The 22,510-nt window shown below is 44.4% G+C and overlaps 2 protein-coding genes across 6 annotated transcripts in view; one reads left to right on the forward strand and one right to left on the reverse strand.

Moving 5' to 3' along the window:
- The window catches only part of POLR3D (RNA polymerase III subunit D), a 112,311-nt gene that overhangs the window by 11,106 nt on the left and 78,695 nt on the right, over positions 1–22,510 (reverse strand). For 2 of the 4 annotated variants that reach the window (XM_070765151.1, XM_070765149.1), the window contains exons 2-4: positions 11,020–11,185; positions 3,961–4,004; positions 2,622–2,773 (exon numbers count right to left, since the gene is read on the reverse strand). In XM_070765151.1, the coding sequence (XP_070621252.1) occupies positions 2,622–2,773; positions 3,961–4,004; positions 11,020–11,175 (352 nt within the window). In that variant the 5' untranslated portion in view covers positions 11,176–11,185. Of the gene's footprint in view, positions 1–2,621; positions 2,774–3,960; positions 4,005–11,019; positions 11,186–11,781; positions 12,187–22,510 lie in introns of those variants that run through there. The other 2 variants (XM_070765150.1, XM_070765152.1) reach the window with 2 other exon arrangements.
- Positions 21,908–22,510, forward strand: part of PHYHIP (phytanoyl-CoA 2-hydroxylase interacting protein) — a 60,335-nt gene continuing 59,732 nt past the window's right edge. Inside the window, exon 1 of one of the 2 annotated variants that reach the window (XM_070765054.1) lies at positions 21,908–22,246. The gene's annotated coding sequence lies outside the window, so the exon portion shown is untranslated. The remainder of the gene's footprint in view (positions 22,247–22,510) is intronic. The other variant, XM_070765055.1, reaches the window with a different exon arrangement.

Raw genomic sequence — 22,510 nt, forward strand, 5'->3', positions numbered from 1 at the left:
TTTCCACTGATCACCGGCTGCCAGCAGTTTGGCAGTTTAAATCTCACCAGCGGCTCAATTAAACAATTAAATAAACAATTAAATAAACAATTAAATAAACAATTAAATAAACAATTAAATAAATAAACAAACAAACAAACAAACAAATAAATAAGCAAGCTATGATTATTCTATTTCACAGGTCTACTGGGCTCCACATTCCATCCTTCCGTCCTTCCGAGGTGGGTCAAATGAGGACCCAGATTGTTGGGGGCAATATGCTGATTCTGTAAACCACTTAGAGAGGGCTGTAAAACGTAAAAAGTGTTCGGAAACTTCAGATCGTGCAAAATGCAGCTGAGAGAGCAATCATGGGCTTTCCAAGATATTACACCAACACTCCGCAGTCTGCATTGGTTGCCAATCAATTTCCGGGCACAATTCAAAGTGTTGGTTATGACCTATAAAGCCCTTCATGGCATCAGACCAGAATACCTCCGGGACCGCCTTCTGCCGCACGAATCCCAGCGACCGGTTAGATCCCACAGAGTGGGCCTTCTCCGGGTCCCGTCAACTAAACAATGTCATTTGGCAGGACCCAGGGGAAGAGCCTTCTCTGTGGCGGCCCCGGCCCTCTGGAACCAACTCCCTCCGGAGATCAGAATTGCCCCCACTATCCTTGCCTTTCATAAACTTCTCAAACCCCACCTCTGCCATCAGGCATGGGGGAATTGAAATATCTTCCCCAGGCCTATATAATTTATGTATGGTGTATTGTGTGCATGTTTTTTAAATTATGGGGTTTTAACTTCGTATTATTACATTTGTATTGTACATTGTTTCTATCACTGCTGTGAGCCGCCCTGAGTCTGCGGAGAGGGGCGGCATACAAATTAAATAAATAAATAAATAGATAGATAAATAAATAAATAGATAAATAAATAGATAGATAGATAAATAAATAAATAAATAAATAAAAAACACCAGGAAGCATCCAAAAGCTATGATTATTCTATTTCACAGGTCTACTGGTGAGATCATCCAAGGGCATGGGGTGAGGTATCATCAATATGCCGATGATACCCAGTTGTACATCTCCACCCCATGTCCAGTCAACGAAGCAGTGGAAGTGATGTGCCGGTGCCTGGAGGCTGTTGGGGCCTGGATGGGTGTCAACAAACTCAAACTCAACCCAGACAAGACGGAGTGGCTGTGGGTTTTGCCTCCCAAGGACAATTCTATCTGTCCGTCCATTACCCTGGGGGGGGAATTATTGACCCCCTCAGAGAGGGTCCGCAACTTGGGCGTCCTCCTCGATCCACAGCTCACATTAGAAAAACACCTTTCAGCTGTGGCGAGGGGGGCGTTTGCCCAGGTTCGCCTGGTGCGCCAGTTGCGGCCCTATTTGGACCGGGAGTCATTGCTCACAGTCACTCATGCCCTCATCACCTCGAGGCTCGACTACTGTAACGCTCTCTACATGGGGCTACCTTTGAAAAGTGTTCGGAAACTTCAGATCGTGCAGAATGCAGCTGCGAGAGCAATTATGGGCTTCTCCAAGTATGCCCATATCACTCCAACACTCCGCAGTCTGCATTGGCTGCCGATCAGTTTCCGGTCACAATTCAAAGTGTTGGTTATGACCTATAAAGCCCTTCATGGCACCGGACCAGAATATCTTCGGGACTGCCTCCTGCCGCACGAATCCCAGCGACCGGTTAGGTCCCACAGAGTTGGCCTTCTCCGGGTCCCGTCGACTAAACAATGTCATTTGGCGGGCCCCAGGGGAAGAGCCTTCTCTGTGGCGGCCCCGACCCTCTGGAACCAGCTCCCCCCTGAGATTAGGATTGCCCCCACCCTCCCTGCCTTTCGTAAACTCCTTAAGACCCACCTTTGCCGTCAGGCATGGGGGAACTAAAACACCTCCCCCTTGCCCATGTTGTTTTGTTGATTAATTGACTGTGTGCCTGTTTTTTATATATACTGTTTTTTATGATATTATTAATTTCAATTGGAACTGGATGGGTGGGCATTGGATTTGGTATTGTGTACTGTACTGTTTTTTATTATTGTTGTGAGCCGCCCCGAGTTTGCGGAGAGGGGCGGCATATAAATCCAATAAACCTAAACCTAAACCTAAACCTACTGGGATCCACATTGAATACTGTAATGGCTGAAGCTGGTAGGGTGGGATCGGATGGATTCTACTGATCTTCGCTATCGGTTCGGGATTGCTCAGGAGGCACATGTTTTGTGCACATATGCTTGTGTGCCCCTGGGTTACTAGTTTACGTACTGATTGATTTATTAGATTTGTATGCATAGGAGGCTTTCCGCAAGTACAGAGACTGAGTCTGCGGAGAAGGGTGGCATAGTAACCCAACCAAATAAATAAATATATTTGTCTCCAGTGGATGGATTTCAAGCCGGAAAACAGGTTCGGGGCCGTGTCCAGCCAGCCATCATGGCCAGTTCGGTGAGCGGAGGAGGAAAATTTCTGGTTCTAGACAACCAAAACCGGCAGGAACCCACCTCTGGTTGGGACTCAATGGGTTAAGGGTCTCAAGGAAAGCTTGGGGAGTGAAAATTCAAAAGCCCAAACGGTCACCCTCGGACTGCTCTGACTTAAATCTTTCCCCCACCTTTCTTCCTCATCATTTCCGCCGGGCCTTGCTCAAAGATGGAGTGCGACTGAATGACTTCCGGCCTCCCTCGGCCCCGTCCATGGCTTTCCCTCTGCCGATCTCGATCGCGGTCCTTCTTCTCTTTCGTGGCCGAGAGGTCCTCCTTGGGCCTAACGAGAGAGAGAGAGAGAGAAACCCAGAACGAATGTATTCAATTGCTCAGGGAGAACTACAGTGGTACCTCTACTTAGGAACTTAATTCGTTCCGTGACCAGGTTCCTAAGTAGAAAAGTTCTTAAGTAGAAGCAATTTTTCCCATAGGAATCAATGTAAAAGCAAATAATGTGTGCGATTGGGGAAACCACAGGGAGGGTGCCGGCTGTTTCCTCCCAGGAGATACCTAGAGAGGCCCCACGGAGGCTTCTCCCCGTCTTTTCCAGCCCTGTTTCTTCCCAGATTCCTAGAGAGGCCCCGCATAGGCTTCTCCCTGCCTTCTCCGGCCCTGTTTCCTCCCAGGAGATTCCTCGAGAGGCCCCACGGAGGCTTCTCCCTGCCTTTTCCGGTTACAGTTTCGGAGCCTCGGATTTGTAAGTGGAAAATGGTTCTTGAGAAGAGACCAAAAAAATCTTGAACACCCGGTTCTTATCTAGAAAAGTTCATAAGTAGAGGCATTTGTAGGTAGAGGTACCACTGTACTATTGTGATCCACCAGCGGCCTGGGGAGCTGGCGAGCAGAGTTGGGCAGCAAGGAGGCTGGGGAGGAACACGGCCAAGCCTGGAGTCTGGAGGAGACTCGGTGTCCGAGGCAGAGATGGGGCCTGGGTTGTCTGGGAGTCCTATGCTGACTCTAGAGCCGTGATGCCGAACCTGTAGCACGTGGAGCCCTATCGGAAGGCACATGAGACACTGCCCTATGGCAGCTCCATTGCCCACTAGCCAGCTGATTTTCGGCCTTGGAGAAAGAGATGACAGTAATTGCTCTTTAAACAATTTAAATTGAGTTGCTTTAAATCAAACCTTTCTACTAGTGATTTAAATCAGTGTTTCCCAACCTTGGCAACTTGAAGATATCTGGACTTCAACTCCCAGAATTCCCCAGCCAGCATTCACTGGCTGGGGAATTCTGGGAGTTGAAGTCCAAATATCTTCAAGTTGCCAAGGTTGGGAAACACTGATTTAAATCATGATTTAAATCGACTTGATTTAAATCGACTTGATTTAAATCGACTTGATTTAAATAAAATCCACGCTGGCTGAAACTACACATTAAGACCGATCTTTCAAGTGCCTTATTGATTATTAAGCAGTTCCTTTATATTAATAAATCCCATGAAAGCAGCATTGAAAGGGAACTTACTCTTCTTTGATTTTCCTGCTAATGATGTTAGGGGCAAAGGTTTTCTAAACAAAAGACAAAAAAAGAAGACAAGAGAAGCATAGATTAGGCACAAGGTTTTGTTGATGACATTCCTCAGAGTACAGAATCTGCTAAAATTGAAACTCCAATATTGATTTGATTTGATTTGCACAGCTACCCGTTTCACTTTGATGTGACATTAGATAGCTTAAAACAAAATATATAAACATTCTCCCATTTCTGAAGGGAGAAAATAGTTTTAGCATTCTTCAAAGCTGCACTCTTTGGAGAAGATAGAAACATAGAAACATAGAAGACTGACGGCAGAAAAAGACCGCATGGTCCATCTAGTCTGCCCTTATACTATTTCCTGTATTTTATCTTAGGATGGATATATGTTTATCCCAGGCATGTTTAAATTCAGTTCCTGTGGCTTTACCAACCACGTCTGCTGGAAGTTTGTTCCAAGCATCTACTACTCTTTCAGTGAAATAATGTTTTCTCGCGTAGCTTTTGATCTTTCCCCCAGCTAACTTCAGATTGTGTCCCCTTGTTCTTGTGTTCACTTTCCTATGAAAAACACTTCCCTCCTGGACCTTATTTAACCCTTTAACATATTTAAATGTCGCAGTCGGTGTTAGTGGGGGGCCAGAGGTCGACTCCTAGGTTTCTCCCTTGTGGGGTGCCTCAGGGGTCGGTCCTCTCCCCCCTGCTATTCAACATCTACATGAAACCGCTGGGCGAGATCATCCAAGGACATGGGGTGAGGTATCATCAATATGCGGATGATACCCAGCTTTACATCTCCACCCCATGCCCAGTCAACGAAGCGGTGGAAGTGATGTGCCGGTGCCTGGAGGCTGTTGGGGCCTGGATGGGTGTCAACAGACTCAAGCTCAACCCGGATAAGACGGAGTGGCTGTGGGTTCTGCCTCCCAAGGACAATCCCATCTGTCCGTCCATCACCCTGGGGGGGGAATTATTGACCCCCTCAGAGAGGGTCCGCAACTTGGGCGTCCTCCTCGATCCACAGCTCACATTAGAACAACATCTTTCAGCTGTGGCGAGGGGGGCGTTTGCCCAGGTTCGCCTGGTGCACCAGTTGCGGCCCTATCTGGACCGGGACTCATTGCTCACAGTCACTCATGCCCTCATCACCTCGAGATTCGACTACTGTAATGCTCTCTACATGGGGCTACCTTTGAAAAGTGTTCGGAAACTTCAGATCGTGCAAAATGCAGCTGCGAGAGCAGTCATGGGCCTACCTAGGTATGCCCATGTTTCACCATCACTCCGCAGTCTGCATTGGTTGCCGATCAATTTCCGGTCACAATTCAAAGTGTTGGTTATGACCTTTAAAGCCCTTCATGGCATCGGACCAGAATATCTCCGAGACCGCCTCCTGCCGCACGAATCCCAGCGACCGATTAGGTCCCACAGAGTGGGCCTTCTCCGGGTCCCGTCAACTAAACAATGTCGGTTGGCGGGCCCCAGGGGAAGAGCCTTCTCTGTGGCGGCCCCGGCCCTCTGGAACCAACTCCCCCCGGAGATTAGAACTGCCCCTACCCTTCCTGCCTTCCGTAAACTCCTTAAAACCCACCTCTGTCGGCAGGCATGGGGGAACTGAAACATCTCCCCCGGGCACGTTTAATTTATGCATGGTATGTCTGTGTGTGTGACTGTTAGCATATGGGGTTTTTTAAATATTTAAATATTTTAAATTTGTCTGATTGCTTATGATTTGTTTTTTACATGTTGTGAGCCGCCCCGAGTCTTCGGAGAGGGGCGGCATACAAATCTAAGTAATAAATAAATAAATAAAATAAATAAAAATAAATGTCTCGATCATGTCCCCCCTTTTCCTTCTGTCCTCCAGACTATACAGATGGAGTTCATGAAGTCTTTCCTGATACGTTTTGTGCTTAAGACCTTCCACCATTCTTGTAGCCCGTCTTTGGACCCGTTCAATCTTGTCAATATCTTTTTGTAGGTGAGGTCTCCAGAACTGAACACAGTATTCCAAATATGGTCTCACCAGCGCTCTATATAAGGGGATCACAATCTCCCTCTTCCTGCATGTTATACCTCTAGCTATGCAGCCAAGCATCCTACTTGCTTTTCCTACTGCCCGACCACACTGCTCACCCATTTTGAGACTGTCAGATACTTCTTTTAAAATGTTTTAATATTTAGGGGTCACAAATATTTTGAATTCCTCAACATTACAGTACTAAGCTCTTGGCTTCGAGGTATGCTCTCAGCTTCATCAAAATTGACATGTTTTCTTTGTTCTCTTTCCAAAACAAATACCAACATCTCGAAATAATTGAATACCAGCATCAGAAGACATTAAGTAAAGTTGACCACTTTATATCATAAAAATGTGGTTTTTATACATAGAATTTTTTTTTATTTATTTTTTATCAGATTTGTATGCTGCCCCTCTCCGTAGACTCGGGGCGGCTAACAACAATAATAAAACAACATATAACAAATCTAATATTTAAGTTAATTTCAAAACCCTAATTTAAGAAACCAATCATACATACAGACATACCATGCATACATTTTATAAGCCTGGGGGAAAGGAAAATCTCAGTTCCCCCATGCGTGATGACAGAGGTGGGTTTTAAGGAGCTTACGAAAGGCAAGGAGATTGGGGGCAACTCTGATATCTGGGGGGAGTTGGTTCCAAAGGGTCGGGGCCGCCACCGAGAAGGCTCTTCCCCTGGGTCCCGCCAAACGACATTGTTTAGTCGACAAATCAAATATCCTTGACATAAACAGCCACTTCACAATCTTCAAGATAGTTTGTATTGCGTAAGCAATTCAAAGAAACAAAAGGAACATTTAGAATCCAGAGAATAACCTGTTTCTGTTTTTATTAAATTTTAATATTGCTATTAAACTGAATGAGATAAAACGTTTAATTGAAATAAAACTCCAAAGTCATCAATTTCCCATCTCTCGTAATTGTTAATATTCCTCGTGGCTCCCTGTTCTTCTAACTTAATAATGACCAAAAGTGGGACAGGTTTTGCCAAATAACGCAATCTATGTTCCGGCAGATAAGCATCGGTGCCAAATATTCAGAAATAAAGAGATCCTGCTTTTCTTGAAAAGAAAACACCTTATCTTGTAATTAAAAGTCAGGATGTTTGGCTTTAATATTCTAGCTTTTCACCGAATGGATATTTGGTGGTGAATTGTCTTCCTGAGCTAAATAACTCATCACCTCTCAAGTCACATGAGGCCTGGGACAAGGAACTGATGCTTTCGCAGAAGAACCAAAAACATGAGAAGAGTTTCACATAAATCAACATTTCACCTCTACATGGAGCAAAAGGAGAAAAACTGGAGGGAATGGAACTGTTTTCAACAGAAATAAGCTTGGAAAATACAAAAAACAACAGTACAGTATAGCTACAGGTATAACAAGCAGGAAGAGGGAGATTGTGATCCCCTTATATAGAGCGCTGGTGAGACCCCATTTGGAATACTGTGTCCAGTTCTGGAGACCTCACCTACAAAAAGATATTGACAAAATTGAACGGGTCCAAAGATGGGCTACAAGAATGGTGGAAGGTCTTAAGCATAAAACGTATCAGGAAAGACTTAATGAACTCAATCTGTATAGTCTGGAGGACAGAAGGAAAAGGAGGGACATGATCGAAACATTTAAATATGTTAAAGGGTTAAATAAGGTTCAGGAGGGAAGTGTTTTTAATAGGAAAGTGAACATAAGAACAAGGGGACACAATTTGAAGTTAGTTGGGGGAAAGATCAAAGGCAACATGAGAAAATATGATTTGACTGAAAGAGGAGTAGATCCTTGGAACAAACTTCCAGCAGACGTGGTTGGTAAATCCACAGTAACTGAATTTAATCCATGACTGGGATAAACATATATCCATTGTAAGATAAAATACAGGAAATAGTATAAGGGCAGGCTAGATGGACCATGAGGTCTTTTTCTGCCGTCAGTCTTCTATGTTTCTATGTATACCCTATGCAACTAGACTTACAATCCAAGGTTTAGAAAGCTTAGAGCTATGTCACCTTAAACACGACCTAAGCATAGCCCATAAAATCATCTACTACAACCTCCGTCCTGTCAATAACTACTTCAGCTTCAACCACAACAAAACACGAGCACACAACAGATACAAACTTAAAGTAAACCGCACCAAACTCAACTGCAGGAAATACAAATACAGAGTCGGCCTTCTCCGGGTCCCGTCGACTAAACAATGTTGTTTGGCGGGACCCAGGGGAAGAGCCTTCTCTGTGGCGGCCCCGGCCCTCTGGAATCAGCTCCCCCCCCCGAGATTAGAACTGCCCCCACCCTCCTTGTCTTTCACAAATTAGTTAAGACCCACCTGTATCGCCAGGCATGGGGGAATTGAGACATCTCCCCCAGGCTTTTATATTTTTATGTATGGTATGTGTGTGTTGCATGGTTTTTAAATGTTTTTTAATATTAGATTTGTTTACATTGTAACACTGTTATTATTATTGTTGTGAGCCACCCCTAGTCTTCGGAGAGGGGCCGCATACATATCTAATAAATTATTATTATTATTATTATTATTATTATTATTATTATTATTATTATTATTATGCCTGGAATTCACTGCCAGACTCTGTAGTATCATCGCCTAACCCCCAAAATTTTACCCTTAGACTCTCCACTGTTGACCTCTCCTGATTCCTAAGAGGTCAGTAAGGGGTGTGCATAAGTGCACCAGTATGCCTTCTGTCCCCTGTCCTAATGTTTCTCTTACTAATATCACCTATATAAACATTGCTATATCTTTGTATACCACCAATACGTACTTGACAAAACAAATAAATTAAAAATAAATAAATACATAAAATATCTCAAAGATGATTTAGTGCACATACAACCCACGCAGTTTCTTTTAAACTTCTAGGGGGGGGGAACCCAAATCAACACTCATTTACCCACTTTGAAAGAAAAACATGCACATTATAGTGCAGGCTCAAGTTTGCAATGGTTAGATAAAAGAAAGAGTCCTAAAATTCTACCTCCAACCCGGGAGGGAAGAGAGGGGAGAAAACTTTAGTTGGCTTGCCCATGAGATCAGTGATGGACTCCTACGGGTATGGTCAGGTACTCAGAACAAGTAGAAAAATTTTGAATTTTTTTTTTTTAATCCCTCCTGGGCTCTCTGGGTATATTTTTCCTATCGTAGTAAATGAGGTTGAATGTGTATAATTTTAGAAGAGCTATGTTTGTACATACACATACAGTTTATGTAGTAGATAATGTATATTTTTGTGTGCCTGTGTGTAATATGTATGTACACATATAGCATATATACATAGGATTAAATAGTATATTGTGGATGGTCAGTTATAGTAAACAGATAGGAAAATCGTGTCTCTTTGAAGCAAGGAGAGGCCAGGCACCTTAACACTAACCCAAACCCTTCATGTGAGTGATGTCACATTGGCCACCTTTAAGGCAGTCACATGACTTTTAAGCCACCTTCTGGTCACATGGTCAAGCCTCTCCCACCTGGTCACATGGACAGCAAGCCACACCCACAAAATAAGCCACGCCCAGTGTGGGGATGAATTTTTTTGCAGCCCTTCGCTGCATGTGATGTAGCGCTACTTAATTTTTTAACACTGTTCCTCTCACTGCATCCTTATTCCCCCCAATGTTCCACCAGCTCCCCCCCCCCGGAGATTAGGATTGCCCCCACCCTCCTTGCCTTTCGCAAACTCCTTAAAACCCACCTCTGCCGTCAGGCATGGGGGAATCGAAACATCTACCCCAGGCTTATATAGTTTTATGAATGGTATGCTTGTGTTGTATGTTTTTAAATTAATGGGTTTTTAGATATTTTTAAATATTAGATTTGTTCGTTGTACACTGTTTTACTATTGTTGTGAGCCGCCCCAAGTCTGTGGAGAGGGGCGGCATACAAATCTAATAAATAATAGAACCATAGATGTCTGACGGCAGAAAAAGACCTCATGGTCCATGTAGTCTGCCCTTATACTATTTTCTGTATTTTATCTTAGGATGGATACATGTTTATCCCAGGCATGTTTAAATTCAGTTACTGTGGATTTATCTACCACGTCTGCTGGAAGTTTGTTCCAAGGATCTACTACTCTTTCAGTAAAATAATATTTTCTCACGTTGCTTCTGATCTTTCCCCCAACTAACTTCAGATTGTGCCCCCTTGTTCTTGTGTTCACTTTCCTATTAAAAACACTTCCCTCCTGGACCTTATTTAACACTTTAACATATTTAAATGTTTCTAGATTTTAGATATTTTTAAGTATTAGATTTGTTCATTGTACACTGTTTCACTATTGCTGTGAGTCGCCCCGAGTCTGTGGAGAGGGGCGGCATACAAATCTAATAAATAATAATTAATAATAATAATCTAGCTCCCACAATTGCCACCCCTACCCTGATCCCAGCGAAGGAGTGCCGACTTCGGGGCTACTGGTGCGCCTTGATTCTTTCCTAAGACTGAGAGAGGAGGCCTAGCCCAAGATAATCTGGTTGGCTTTGTGCCCAAGCAAAACTAGAACTCGGGGTCTCTGGATTTTTGGCTTGGTGCGTTCATCACCAAACGGACCAGTGGTGAAATTCACATTTTTTTAACTACTAGTTCTGTGAGGGTGGCTTGGTCAGCATGGCAGGGGAAGGATACTGCAAAATAGCCTTGCTCTGTTAAAAAAGTGCTATTGCTAACATGTTGTAAGCCGCCCTGAGTCTAAGGAGAAGGGCGGCACAAAAATCAAATAAATGAATGAATGAATGAATGAATGAATGAATAAATAAATAAAATCTCCATTCCCATCCCACTCCAGGGGAAGGAAACTGCAAAATCCCCATTTCCATCTCGCTCTGGGGCCAGCCAGAGATGGTATTTGCCGGTTCTCCGAACTACTCAAAATTTCCACTACCGGTTCTCCAGAACCTGCCGGATTTCAGCCCTAAAACAGACTAACTGTTTTCTAGGAATAAACAAGTGCTGCTGTAAGATACTCCCTTAGCAAGAGACCCCTTGCCTTTTTGACTCCACCAAGGGTAAGATCTCGAGAGCGGATGGAAGGCAGGCGACCTGCCGAGATCGGTGCGGAAGTCCTTCTCCCTATTAACCCTCGAGCAGCAGGAAGCGAGGGCCGGGCACTCTCGGGATCGCCACTTGAAGTTCCTTCGGACATCTTGCAGGACCTGCCAAAGAGAAGAAGGGTTAGCTGAAAGGAAAAAAAAATCCCTCCAAACAGGACAGAGTCTTATTAAATAAAAAATAGACAAAACTTTTCAGTTGCCCCCACGGGTATGTGGGACAACAAGTCCCATTCTCCCTAACCCCTTTCCAAGGTGTGGGACCATTGCAGACGCCACTGGTATCCCATATGGGCTGGGGATGGTGGGTTTTGTAGTCGTGTATCAGGAGTCCCAGCAACTGGGCTGGCACCATTCCCAGGTATGGAGCCACATTTCCTTCAGACATCCTGCCCTGTGCTCTTTTCCCAGGAACTAAAGAGCCCATCATCCCCACCTGTCGTAGGATACACTGGCTAAGTAGCTCAGTGGCTAAAAGCTGAGCTTGTTGGCAATTCGAATCTGTAGTTTAGGTTTTCTGCATAAACCAGGGGTTGGACTAGAATTGGGGTAGGCAAAGTTGGCTCTTCTATGACATGTGGACTTCAACTCCCAGAATTCCTGAGCTATCATGATTGGTTCAGGAATTCTGGGAGTTGAAGTCTACAAGTCATAGAAGAGCCAACTTTACTTAGCCCTGGATTAGATGATCTCCAAGGTACCTTCCAACTCTGTCACTGTTACCCGTTACCAGTGGGGTAACCCACCTCCCACCTCTCGGGAAAGGCGCTGCGAAGAATGGGATCCGTGGTCCCACGTATCCGGCGAGAGAAAGTCCAGGTCCTCCCCTGAGCTAAAGAAAGGACTGGAGACCACCAGGAGAAGCACCAGGTATGCCAATACATCCACCCCTCATTGAGGGCTGTCCGGAAGAGCTTCGGCAGTTTCTCTCCCGTCCCACACACACACTTCCCGTTCACGCCACCCTTACGGAAAGGGCCGCCTCGCCTCGCCTCGCCTCCTCTCCTGGCCGACCCGAAATACTTTCAGTCTCCGCGGCCTGTTCAGGTTTCTCCGCCTGCCTTGCAAACTCAAGTCCTCTTAGGGCGCATGCGCGCGCCGTCCAGGAGCCATCTTAGCCCCGCGCTCCCACGTGGTGTTACTCGTTCCCGAAGAGGGTCTACCGCCATGTTTGTCGCGGGCGAGGCTTCACCCTTCCCTTCCGACAGGGGAAAAAGCAGTGGGGCAATCCGCCATCTTTGTCGCGGGCGGATGTTGAATGATGGCGAAAGTGAGAGCAAAGTCACACGTTAAAAAACAGGATTGACTTTATGATTCAAAGCACGCGTTTAGTACAGTCCCCTACACCTAACCCCCTAAAGTGGTCTAACAATTGTGTTTATTTACTTTTTCTATGGCCGTCCGCTATTATTTTTGCATTTTACATGCTATTAAATTTAACAGGATGGACCACCAAAGGAACAAGATTAATGAATTAATTTCTGGATGTCAAGTCAAGCACCAGCATTTGTTCAACAAAGAATGGCTTGGAGCAGCCTTAATTTTTTTGCTCTCAAAATATATTCCTGCTTTTAAAAAATAATAGAGGACCCCGAAAGAGCTTTTGTTTGTATGGATTATTTTTTAAAATCAATATTTAAAATTAACATGCGTTCATAGAATATTTTTGACTCATATCAGTCACACTTAGACTTCTATTCTGCTTCACAGTGCTTTACAGCCCTCTCTAAATGGTTTACAGTTAGCATATTGCCCCAACAATCTGGATCCTCATGTAAAAATAACAATATTAAACACACTTTTAATAATATTATTATATTAGCATATATTAAACATCATTAGCAATATTTAATTAGCAATATTACAATACAGTATAAGCATATTTATCATGAGTAACAATCTATTTCTGAACAAAAAATGAGAAAAGTGAACATGTTTCTAAAATGCAAATATATTTAATATATGGCAAGTATTTTTTATTTTTGCTAGCCCTCAAGGCTCTTTGATGGACCTCCAGGGATCTTTGGACAAGCGGTGAGTTGCTCCCCAGTTCGGTGAATTTAGAACCCACTACTATCCTTGAACCATATTTTAAGAAACACTGGCTTGGAATGTGAACTGTCACATTCAATATCAAACTATGCACTAAAAAAAGACTAGTATTACGAAATATATATTACAAAAAAAGTGGGGGGAAATTAATATGGCATTTCTACAGCTTCTCTCAACAGTAACAAAGCTGTAGAAGTACATACAGAGTATAGAAACTATGTTTCCAAGGCTTTTGCAAACAAAATATTTGCAAGATTTTCACTGGATGATAGACATATTCTTTGAAATTGTTTAGATACAGTTTATCCATTAGAATAATAATAATAAAAATATCTAATTTAGGCATTCTCTGATAAACAGACCCAATGCATGTGGGAAGCTTGAAATCAGGATGTGGCTGTTTGATATGTGATTTACTATAAAAATATTTGGGCGTGGTTTTTTTTTTTTACTTGGAAGTCAATCTTTCATTCTCGGTTGGTAACTTGAGGATGTTTGCTTTGAAAATAATTTAATCATATAATTGAAGAATGTGAGGAATGCCATACAATGCCCGTGTTCATTTAGTCACCTGCAATAATATATAGCATTTGATTAATAATTGGTTGCAATGAAGCTGCCAATTCCAAACTAAACCTCAGGCAAAAAATATCACCTCTTTCCTGTCAAAACGTGGTTTTCCAGCTGTTAGGAAATATGGAAGTCTTGGGCTTTCTTGCCATTTGTCCTGGGCTGTCTGACAGCTAAATTAATGCTTGAGGACAATATATTATGAAGCAGCTATTCTGTGGGAGTAGGAAAATGGTAGAAAATAAAACTGATTGTGACATAAAACCTTCACTGACTGGACCACATACCCTGTCCCATAAATCCTGTGAAGGATTTATCCCATCACCAGGATTGCTCTCAGCCGACAATCTATAACAGTGGTTCTCAACCTTTATAATGCTGCAACCCCTGAATACAGTTCCTCATGTTGTGGTGACTATAGTTCCCTCTGAGCTGAGCAGTGAGCAATCGCTCACTTAAAAATCATCATCAACTCAGAGTTTTCCAAACCTGCCCAGAAGCCGAGAGGGAAAGAGTGAGAGGGAAGGAGAGAGAGAGGAAGAGAGAGAAACAGATAGAAAAAAGAGAGGAAGGAAAAGAGAAAGAAAAAGAATGGGAGTAAGGAAGAGAGAAAGAAAATCAAAATCTAGTTTGAAACTAGCTCAACTATTTAAGTGGCATTTTGATATTGATAGAGTTGCCCTATTATGAGCTCACTGTTATAGACACACAGTACAGGATTTTATTTTGAAATTCTCTGAGGCAAAACAGGGTGGGTTTTTTGTTTGTTTGTTTGTTTGTTTATTTATTTATTTATTTATTTATTATTTCTGTGCCGCCCAGTCCCGAAGGGACTGCCGCTCAGACACTATACTTTTCCGCCCCCCCCCCAAAAAAATAGAGGGAACACTGGTGGTGACCCCCAACCATAAGTCTAGCACCAATCCTCCCAACCGAGCTTTAAGCTGATTGGCAGGAAGGTCAGAGGAACACTCCCACTGTAAACGCCTGATTGGTCAGATTGTAAAAATATGTTCCAAGGTGCCAGAATAGAAGCTTTAGTTCCTAACACTGTGGGAAATTTGTAGTGATGATTTGATTAAGGCAACATTAACATGAGTTATTCATAAAATATACTGCTCAAAGAAAATAAATGGAACCCTCAAATAACACATCCTAGATCTGAATGAATGAAATATTCTCATTGAATACTTTGTTCTGTACAAAGTATCGAATGTGTATAACAGCATGTGAAATTGATTGTCAATCAGCGTTGCTTCCTAAATGGACAGTTTGATTTCACAGAAGTTTGATTTACTTGGAGTTACATGGTGTTGTTTAAGTGTTCCCTTTATTTTTTTGAGCAGTGTATTTAATGAATGCAACCAACGGTTGTATATGGTTTTTTGGTTTTTCCTTTATTCTTAGTTTTTGCAGGTAATTGTCATTCACTTAAGAACCAAAGGCTATTAACATTAGAAGGCTACAATCTTTTGACAGGTTGGCATGCCTTTTTAGTAGGAGAACCCCATAAAATAGCAACATATTTCAAACAACATTATATTTGAAAAGCACTAATCGATACTTGTCAACATATAAAGAAGGACTACTATACATCTATCCCAAAATGGATATCTCCAATTGACGTGGTTACCTATCCTAATGTCCTTCCTCTCAATAAAATAATAACTTACAAACAATTATTAGACAGAAATGATGATTTAATCTCAAAACAAGATCTATTTGAAGATGGAATTAAATTTGATTCGTATCAGTATATCCAAATTCAATCTATTTATAACAAACATAAAAACAAATTTGGATTTCAAAAAAATAACATACTTGATAAGATCTTACTTGGCCTGCAGAAGAAAATAATATCCAAAATATATAATAACCTATTGCAACAAGATACCATAGAAGAAGCAGTTCAAACCTCAATGATTGCCTGGCGTCAAAATTTTGCACACACAATACAGTACATTTAAACGAATGGGGAAAAATTAGGACGACAAATTGTTCAAGCTTTTGAGAAAAAAAATGGTTTGTGCTGCCACTAGGTGATGCTAAATAAATCCACATTTTTACTAGCTGTGTTTGGGAGAGAAAGGGAGGGTGGGAGAGGGAGGGAGAGAGAGGGGGGACAGACAGAGAGAGAAGGAAAACGACTCTTTTCAGCCAAGGAAATCTGTCCCAAAATCCAGGCCAAACAATTTTAAATTTCCAAAACTTTCAGTCACACAAGGTGTTGAGAAGATAAAGCCACTAAATGTGGGAACTTGGAACCGCCAGAGCAGGTTCCTAACCCTAACCCTGTCAATGACTACTTCAGCTTCAACCGCAACAACACAAGAGCACGCAGCAGATTCAAACTTAATATTAACCACTCCAAATTTGACTGTAAAAAATATGACTTCAGCAACTGAGTTGTCGAAGCATGGAACTCATTACCTGACTCAGTAGTGTCAACCCCTAACCCCCAACATTTCTCCCTTAGACTCTCCACGATTGACCTCTCCAGGTTCCTTAGAGGTCAGTAAGGGGCGTGCATAAGTGCACCAGTGTACATTTCGTCCCCTGTCCAATTGTCTCTCCTTTATCTCATATCTCATATTTCTTTTCTTCCTTTCCTATATCTTCTCCTCTATTTTTATATGTTTTCTTCTATCCTTTTCTTTATATATAATACTACATGTCTATTCTCTTCAATATGTATCGTCTGTTGGTCTAACTAACTAACCAACCAACCAACCAACCAACCAACCAACCAACCAACCAAACAAACAAACAAACAAACAAACAAACAAACAAACAAATGCTACCTGTTCAGCCCGGTTCGGGCATACCGGTAGCCAGGGGCGGAATCCCATTACCACTGCTATCAATGCGCTTCGTGTGCAGCTTCATTTCTCTTATGTGCGTGCATGTCCCAGCGTGTTTTCGCTTCTGTGCATGCGCAGGAAGCAAAAACCCACTGGAATTTTGCAAGGGGATGCACACGTATGCGAGATTTTTGGCTATTTTTTTGCTCCTGCGCATGCACAGAAGCAAAAAAAATTGCCCAAATTTCATGCGTGGCCCATCACAAGATGTTGCTTCTGCGCATAAAGCAAAAGTACTCAGTCTTGCAAAAGGCGAGGAGGGTGGGGGACGATTGGTCACCTTAGTTTATTTAATTTAATTAGTTAATCTAACAATGTTCAAATTATGAATCGGCTCCTTAAAAATAATGTGACGATGGAAACCATCAGATCTGGGGCAGGCATTGAAAGTCCTAAGCGCATGTACATAATAAGCCCATGTTTCTCCACCGAAATCCAAAGCACCCCACTTCTGGACCTCATCTTGCTTCTCAGGACCAAATGGAATTGAAACAAACATTATTCCTAGTGACGTTGAGTGTGTGTGTTAGTGGGAGTGTATGTGTGCAGTGTTTGTACACCCGTGTGCGGTGAATTGCGTAATGAAGAGGGGAGGTCAGTATGAATGATCTCTCTCGTACGTCTCCAATCCTGCAAGTCTGGGGTTGCGCAAGAGAGGTGACGGGAATGGACCAAACTGGTTATCCGAGTTTAACTTGCCACCTTCTGGATCCGAGCCTGGGAGGGCCACACCCCTTTAAGGAATGTGCGGGTAGGCTGAGAGGTAAGGAGCAATACAGGTGAGGAGCTACGGAAAGGAGGTGGATCATCCAGTCCAAATACCGATAGGAAAGAGCGACCTTAGAATTTGGAACGTGTTCTGTCGAGCTCACTGGTAGAATCCTCCCGAAAATGCACAGATACAATTTCAGACACACACACACGTTTGAAAATTCAAAACAATGTTCTTTATCACAAAATTCAAAATAAACTAAACACTCTTTTTGTATAGCAAAGAGCGCTGGTCTCCAAACAAACTGGTAATTTGTACAAGTCCCTTATCAGTTCTGTGATACTCAGCTTGCAGCTGTGAGGCAATTCACAGTCCTTCTTTCACAAAGTGAAGCACACTTGGCTCTGGTTGAGTTTCAAAGCGGGGAAAAATCAGCACACAAAGGTCGAAGTCAGCAAAGCAGGCACGAAACACAATGATCAGATAATCCTCCACAATGGCCAAACCCACAGGCTGCTATTTATAGCAGCCTCACTAATGACCACAGCCCCACCCAACCACAGGTGGCCTCATTTTCTTTGATAATAATCTCTCAGTTGTTGCTGCCTATGCATCGCTCTCCACATACGTGGCTGTATCATTAACTCTTGTTCTGAATCCAAGGAGGAGCTAGATAATTGATCTCCTTCTGAGCTGTCTGCCACACTCTCCTCCTCCCTGTCACTCATGTCTTCTTGATCAGAGGAGCCTTCATCATCAGATTCCACTGGGAGCAAAACAGGCCTGCAGCATGTGGATGTCTCCCCCACATCCACAGTCCTTGGGGCAGGAGCTGGGCCAGAGCTAACTACAACAGAACGGAGGCAGGATGAGCAAAGTGCTGATCTTACCTTCCAGGAGAGAAGGCGCAGTGATGGCGAACCTACGGCACTGGTGCCATAGGTGGCATGTGGAGCCATATTTGGGGGCTGTTCTGCCAGACTCTCTGGTAGGAGCCTCCCAAAAATTCAAAGGTACAAATTTCAGACATGCACACCCACATTTGAAAATTCAAAACAATGTTCTTTATCCCAAAATTCCAAATTAACTAAGCACTCTTTTTGGATTGCAAAGAGCACTCATCCCCAAAACAACCGGGTCGTTTGTACAAGCCCCGTATCAGTTCGTAAGTACTTAGCTTGCAGCTGTGAAGAAACGTCACAGCCCTTCTTCTTCCACGAAGTGAAACACACTTTGCTCCGCTTTGGTTTCAAAGTGGCGAAAAGTCAACAAACAAAGGCCGGAGTCAGCAAGACATTCATGAAACACAACGATCAGACTATATTAAATCACTAAACCAAACCATCAAACTAGACCACACCCACACAAAAGGTGTATTGCATTATATACATGTACTGACCAATCAGATCATAGAACAGATTGCATCATTCTGCTGAAGCACCATGACTGTACTTCTACTGTACTTACAATAGCATTTCAGATCTATAGCCTGGAACCATCTCCTTCCCTCCAACTGCCCACCAGTCCACACAGCTGGAAAGTTTTGGGAAACTCTGGTTTACAGTTTCCTGCCTCAACAGGGGGTTGGACTAGAAGACCTCCATGATCCCTCACAACTCTGTTATTTTGTATTCTCTTCTAACTGGGGATCAAGCAGAAAACTTCAGATCGTGCAGAATGTGGCCGCGAGAGCCATCGTGGGGCTTCCTAGATTCGCGCATGTTTCTGCAACACTCCGTGGCCTGCACTGGCTGCCGATCGGTTTCCGGTCACAATTCAAAGTGTTGGTAATGACCTTTAAAGCCCTACATGGCATTGGGCCAGAATACATCCGGAACCGCCTTCAACCGCACGAATCCGAGCGGCCGATAAGGTCCCACAGAGTTGGCCTTCTCCGGGTCCCGTCAACCAAACAATGTCGTTTGGCCGGCCCCAGGGGAAGAGCCTTCTCTGTGGTGGCCCCAACCCTATGGAACCAACTCCCCCAGATATCAGAGTTGCCCCCACCCTCCTTGCCTTTCATAAGCTCTTTAAAACCCACCTCTGTCGTCAGGCATGGGGGAATTGAAATATTCCCTTCCCCCTAGACTTATAGAATTTATGTATGGTATGACTGTATGTATGACTGATCTCTTAAATTGGGGTTTTTAGATTTTTTTAATACAGTAATACCTCATGATACGAACTTAATTGGTGCAAGGAGGAGGTTCGTAAGACGAAAGGTTCGTAAGACGAAACATTGTTTCCCATAGGAAACAATGTAAAGTCAATTAATCCGTGCAACCAAAAAACCCCCCGCAAAAAAAGGGCTTTCGGCGACTGCTGGGAAGCCACGCGGCTGTTTTAAAAGGTGACAGCCGGCCTGGGGGGCTTGCCAGCACCCCCCCGAACCCCGAACCCGGGTTCGGGGGGGTGCTGGCAAGCCCCCTAGGCCGGCTGCGACCTTTTAAAACACCCGCGCCGCTTCGCAGCTGTCTCCTGAAGCCGAACGCTAAAGCCGAACTTCCGCGTTCGGCTTCGGGAGACAGCTGCGAAGCGGCGCGGGTGTTTTAAAAGGTCGCAGCCGGCCTGGGGGGCTTCCCAGCAACCTCCCGAACCGAACCCGGGGTTCAGCAAAATTTTGCCTCTTCTTACGAACTTTGTTCGAGTTACAAACCGGTGTTCGGGAGGCTTCTGGGAAGCCCCGCCGCCCGGCTGTCACCTTTTAAAACAGCCGCGTGGCTTCCCAGCAGTCTCCGAACGCCGGTTCGTAACTCGAAAAAAGTTCGTAAGAAGAGGCAAAATTTTGCTGAACCCCGGGTTCGTATCACGAGTTGTTCGTAAGACGAGGGGTTCGTATCTTGAGGTACCACTGTATTAGATTTGTTTACGTTGTCTTTTTATTGTTGTTAGCCGCTCCGAGTCTGTGGAGAGGGGCGGCATACAAATCTAATTAATTAATTAATTAATAAATATAAAATAAAATAAGATAAGATAAGATAAAATAAAATAAAATAAAAAATAAAAAAATAAAAATAAAATAAAATAAAATAAATTTCAGGAAACCGATTTGAATATTCCTGCAAAAATCCCAACCCGGGAGTCCCACACTGGTCTTATGTTGGAAGAACAGCCAAGGTAGCATTGCGGAAGGCTAAACCCGTTTTCCTTCCAGTTTTTCAATGTCAAGAATGTTGTTCATTTATCCTCTTAAAGTGGGAGAAGCACGGCTGTGCTTCTCCATTAATTGTGCTGACTGGCTCGGCTGCCATCCTCAATTGAAGCATCGTTTTAGCGAGGCACCCAAACTGGATTGCCTTCCTTCCTTCCTTCCTTTCCTTTACTCATCCCAGACGAGTGTGAAAACATAACGCGCCACTTCACACATGTAAATTGCACCTTATATATTGGCACATGTCATTTGTAAACATTTAATGATGAAGCGTGGAAATAGAGAATAGAATGGAACGGAACGGAATAGAATAGACTAGGATTCTTTATTGACCAAGAGTGGTTGGACACAAAGGGATTTGTCTTTGGTGCTGATGCTCTCAGTGTATATAAAAGAAAAGATACATTTGCCTAGAATAGAATAGAATAGAACAGAATAGAATAGAATTCTTTATTGGCCAACTGTGATTAGACACACAACTAATTTTTCATTGATGCATATGCGCTCAGTGTACTGTATATAAAAGATATATTTGCCAGGGATAGAACAGAACAGAATAGAATTTTTTATTGGCCCAGTGTGATTGGATACACAAGGAAATTGTCTTTGGTGCCTATGCTCTCAATGTACACAAAAGAAAAGATAAATTTCCCAATAATAGAATAGAATAGGTAAGGGAATGGAATAGAATAGAATAGAATTCTTTATTGGCCAAGTGTGATTGCACACACAAGGAATTTGTCTTTGGTGCATATGCTCTCAGTGTACATAAAAGAAAAGATACATTTGCCAAGAATAGAATAGAATAGAATAGAATAGAATTAGAAAGAGAAGAGACAACAGAAGAAAATAACATAGAAAGTAGAACGGAACAGAACAGAATTCTTTCTCGGCCAAGTGGGATTGGTCACCCAATGAATTTGTCTTTGGTGCAGATGTTCTCAGTGTACATAAAAGAAAAGAGACATTTTCCAAGCATCATAAGCTACCGTAGCCAGGTAGCGCAATGGGGCTTAGGGGGACGCGACCTACTCAAATTAGTCGCCCCTCCTTTAGGATCCGCACTACTGCAGCCTGGTGGGACGATCGCGCCGGGGCTTTTCGCTCCGAGGTCGCTCTGCAGAGATTCTGCAGGGTCGCTCTCCTGGGGGCGGCGATCTGCAGATCCCGCGGCGCATTCTCGGGGGCCTGCGCGCCCCAAGCTCTTCTCCCCGGGCTGCGCGCGATCCCGGCCGCACACCGGGAGCAGCAGAAGCGCAGCGAGCGCAGCCTGGCTCACAAGATTAGGAGGGGGCTGGAGAGAGAGAGAAGGGGTGGGGCGGGTGCAAAACCTTGGCTCCCCCCCCCCGTCTAGATGCTGGACAGGTCGGCCGCCGATTGGTGGAAGCGGGTGGGAATCCTCTCCTTGCGCGCCCCGCCCTCCTCTCCGCATGCCGCGCCGGAGGTTGGTCCCGCTCGGCTCCGGCTTCGCTAGGCAGGTTGATTCCGGCGAGGTTGCGCGGCTTTGCGGCTCGCGATCCTGAGCGGCGCGCTCCTCCGGGCTGAAGCCGGGCCTCTCCTCCGCCTTCCTCCCCCCCGCGGGCTTCTGGCATGGGCGAGAGCAGCCGCCGCAGCCGCCGCCGTCGCAAGGGCTCGCTGGCGCCGTGACCTGCCTTCTGCGCGGACCTTCGGGAGGAGAAGCTTGCGCGCCTTGGCGGGGCGAGCGCCGCTCCTTTGCGTCTCCCTCGCTCCGGGATCTGCCTGCCCGTGGCCGGCTCCACAGCTCCGCCGCAGCCCCCTTCCCTTCGCAGCGGTCCGGCGCATCCTGCGCAACTGGCCAGGTAAGGCGGCGTTGCAAAGCCCGGGCGAGCCGAGGCTCCTGCGCCAGAGGTGGTGGTTCGGGGCGGGTGGCGGCGGGGAGGTTGCTCCATCGGGACGAAGAGGCGCGGAGCGTTTTTAGAGCCGCTTTCCGCCCTTTGGGGATTTTTCCTGATACCCATCATCCTCAGCCAGGGTCTTTTCCTGATGCCTAAGTCCATCATCCTCAGCCAGACCTTTTTCTGATACTCATCAGTCTCAACCAGGGCCTTTTCCTGATACCCAAG

This window comes from Erythrolamprus reginae, chromosome 12 (assembly GCF_031021105.1).
Source record: "Erythrolamprus reginae isolate rEryReg1 chromosome 12, rEryReg1.hap1, whole genome shotgun sequence".
Lineage (NCBI taxonomy): Eukaryota > Metazoa > Chordata > Lepidosauria > Squamata > Dipsadidae > Erythrolamprus > Erythrolamprus reginae.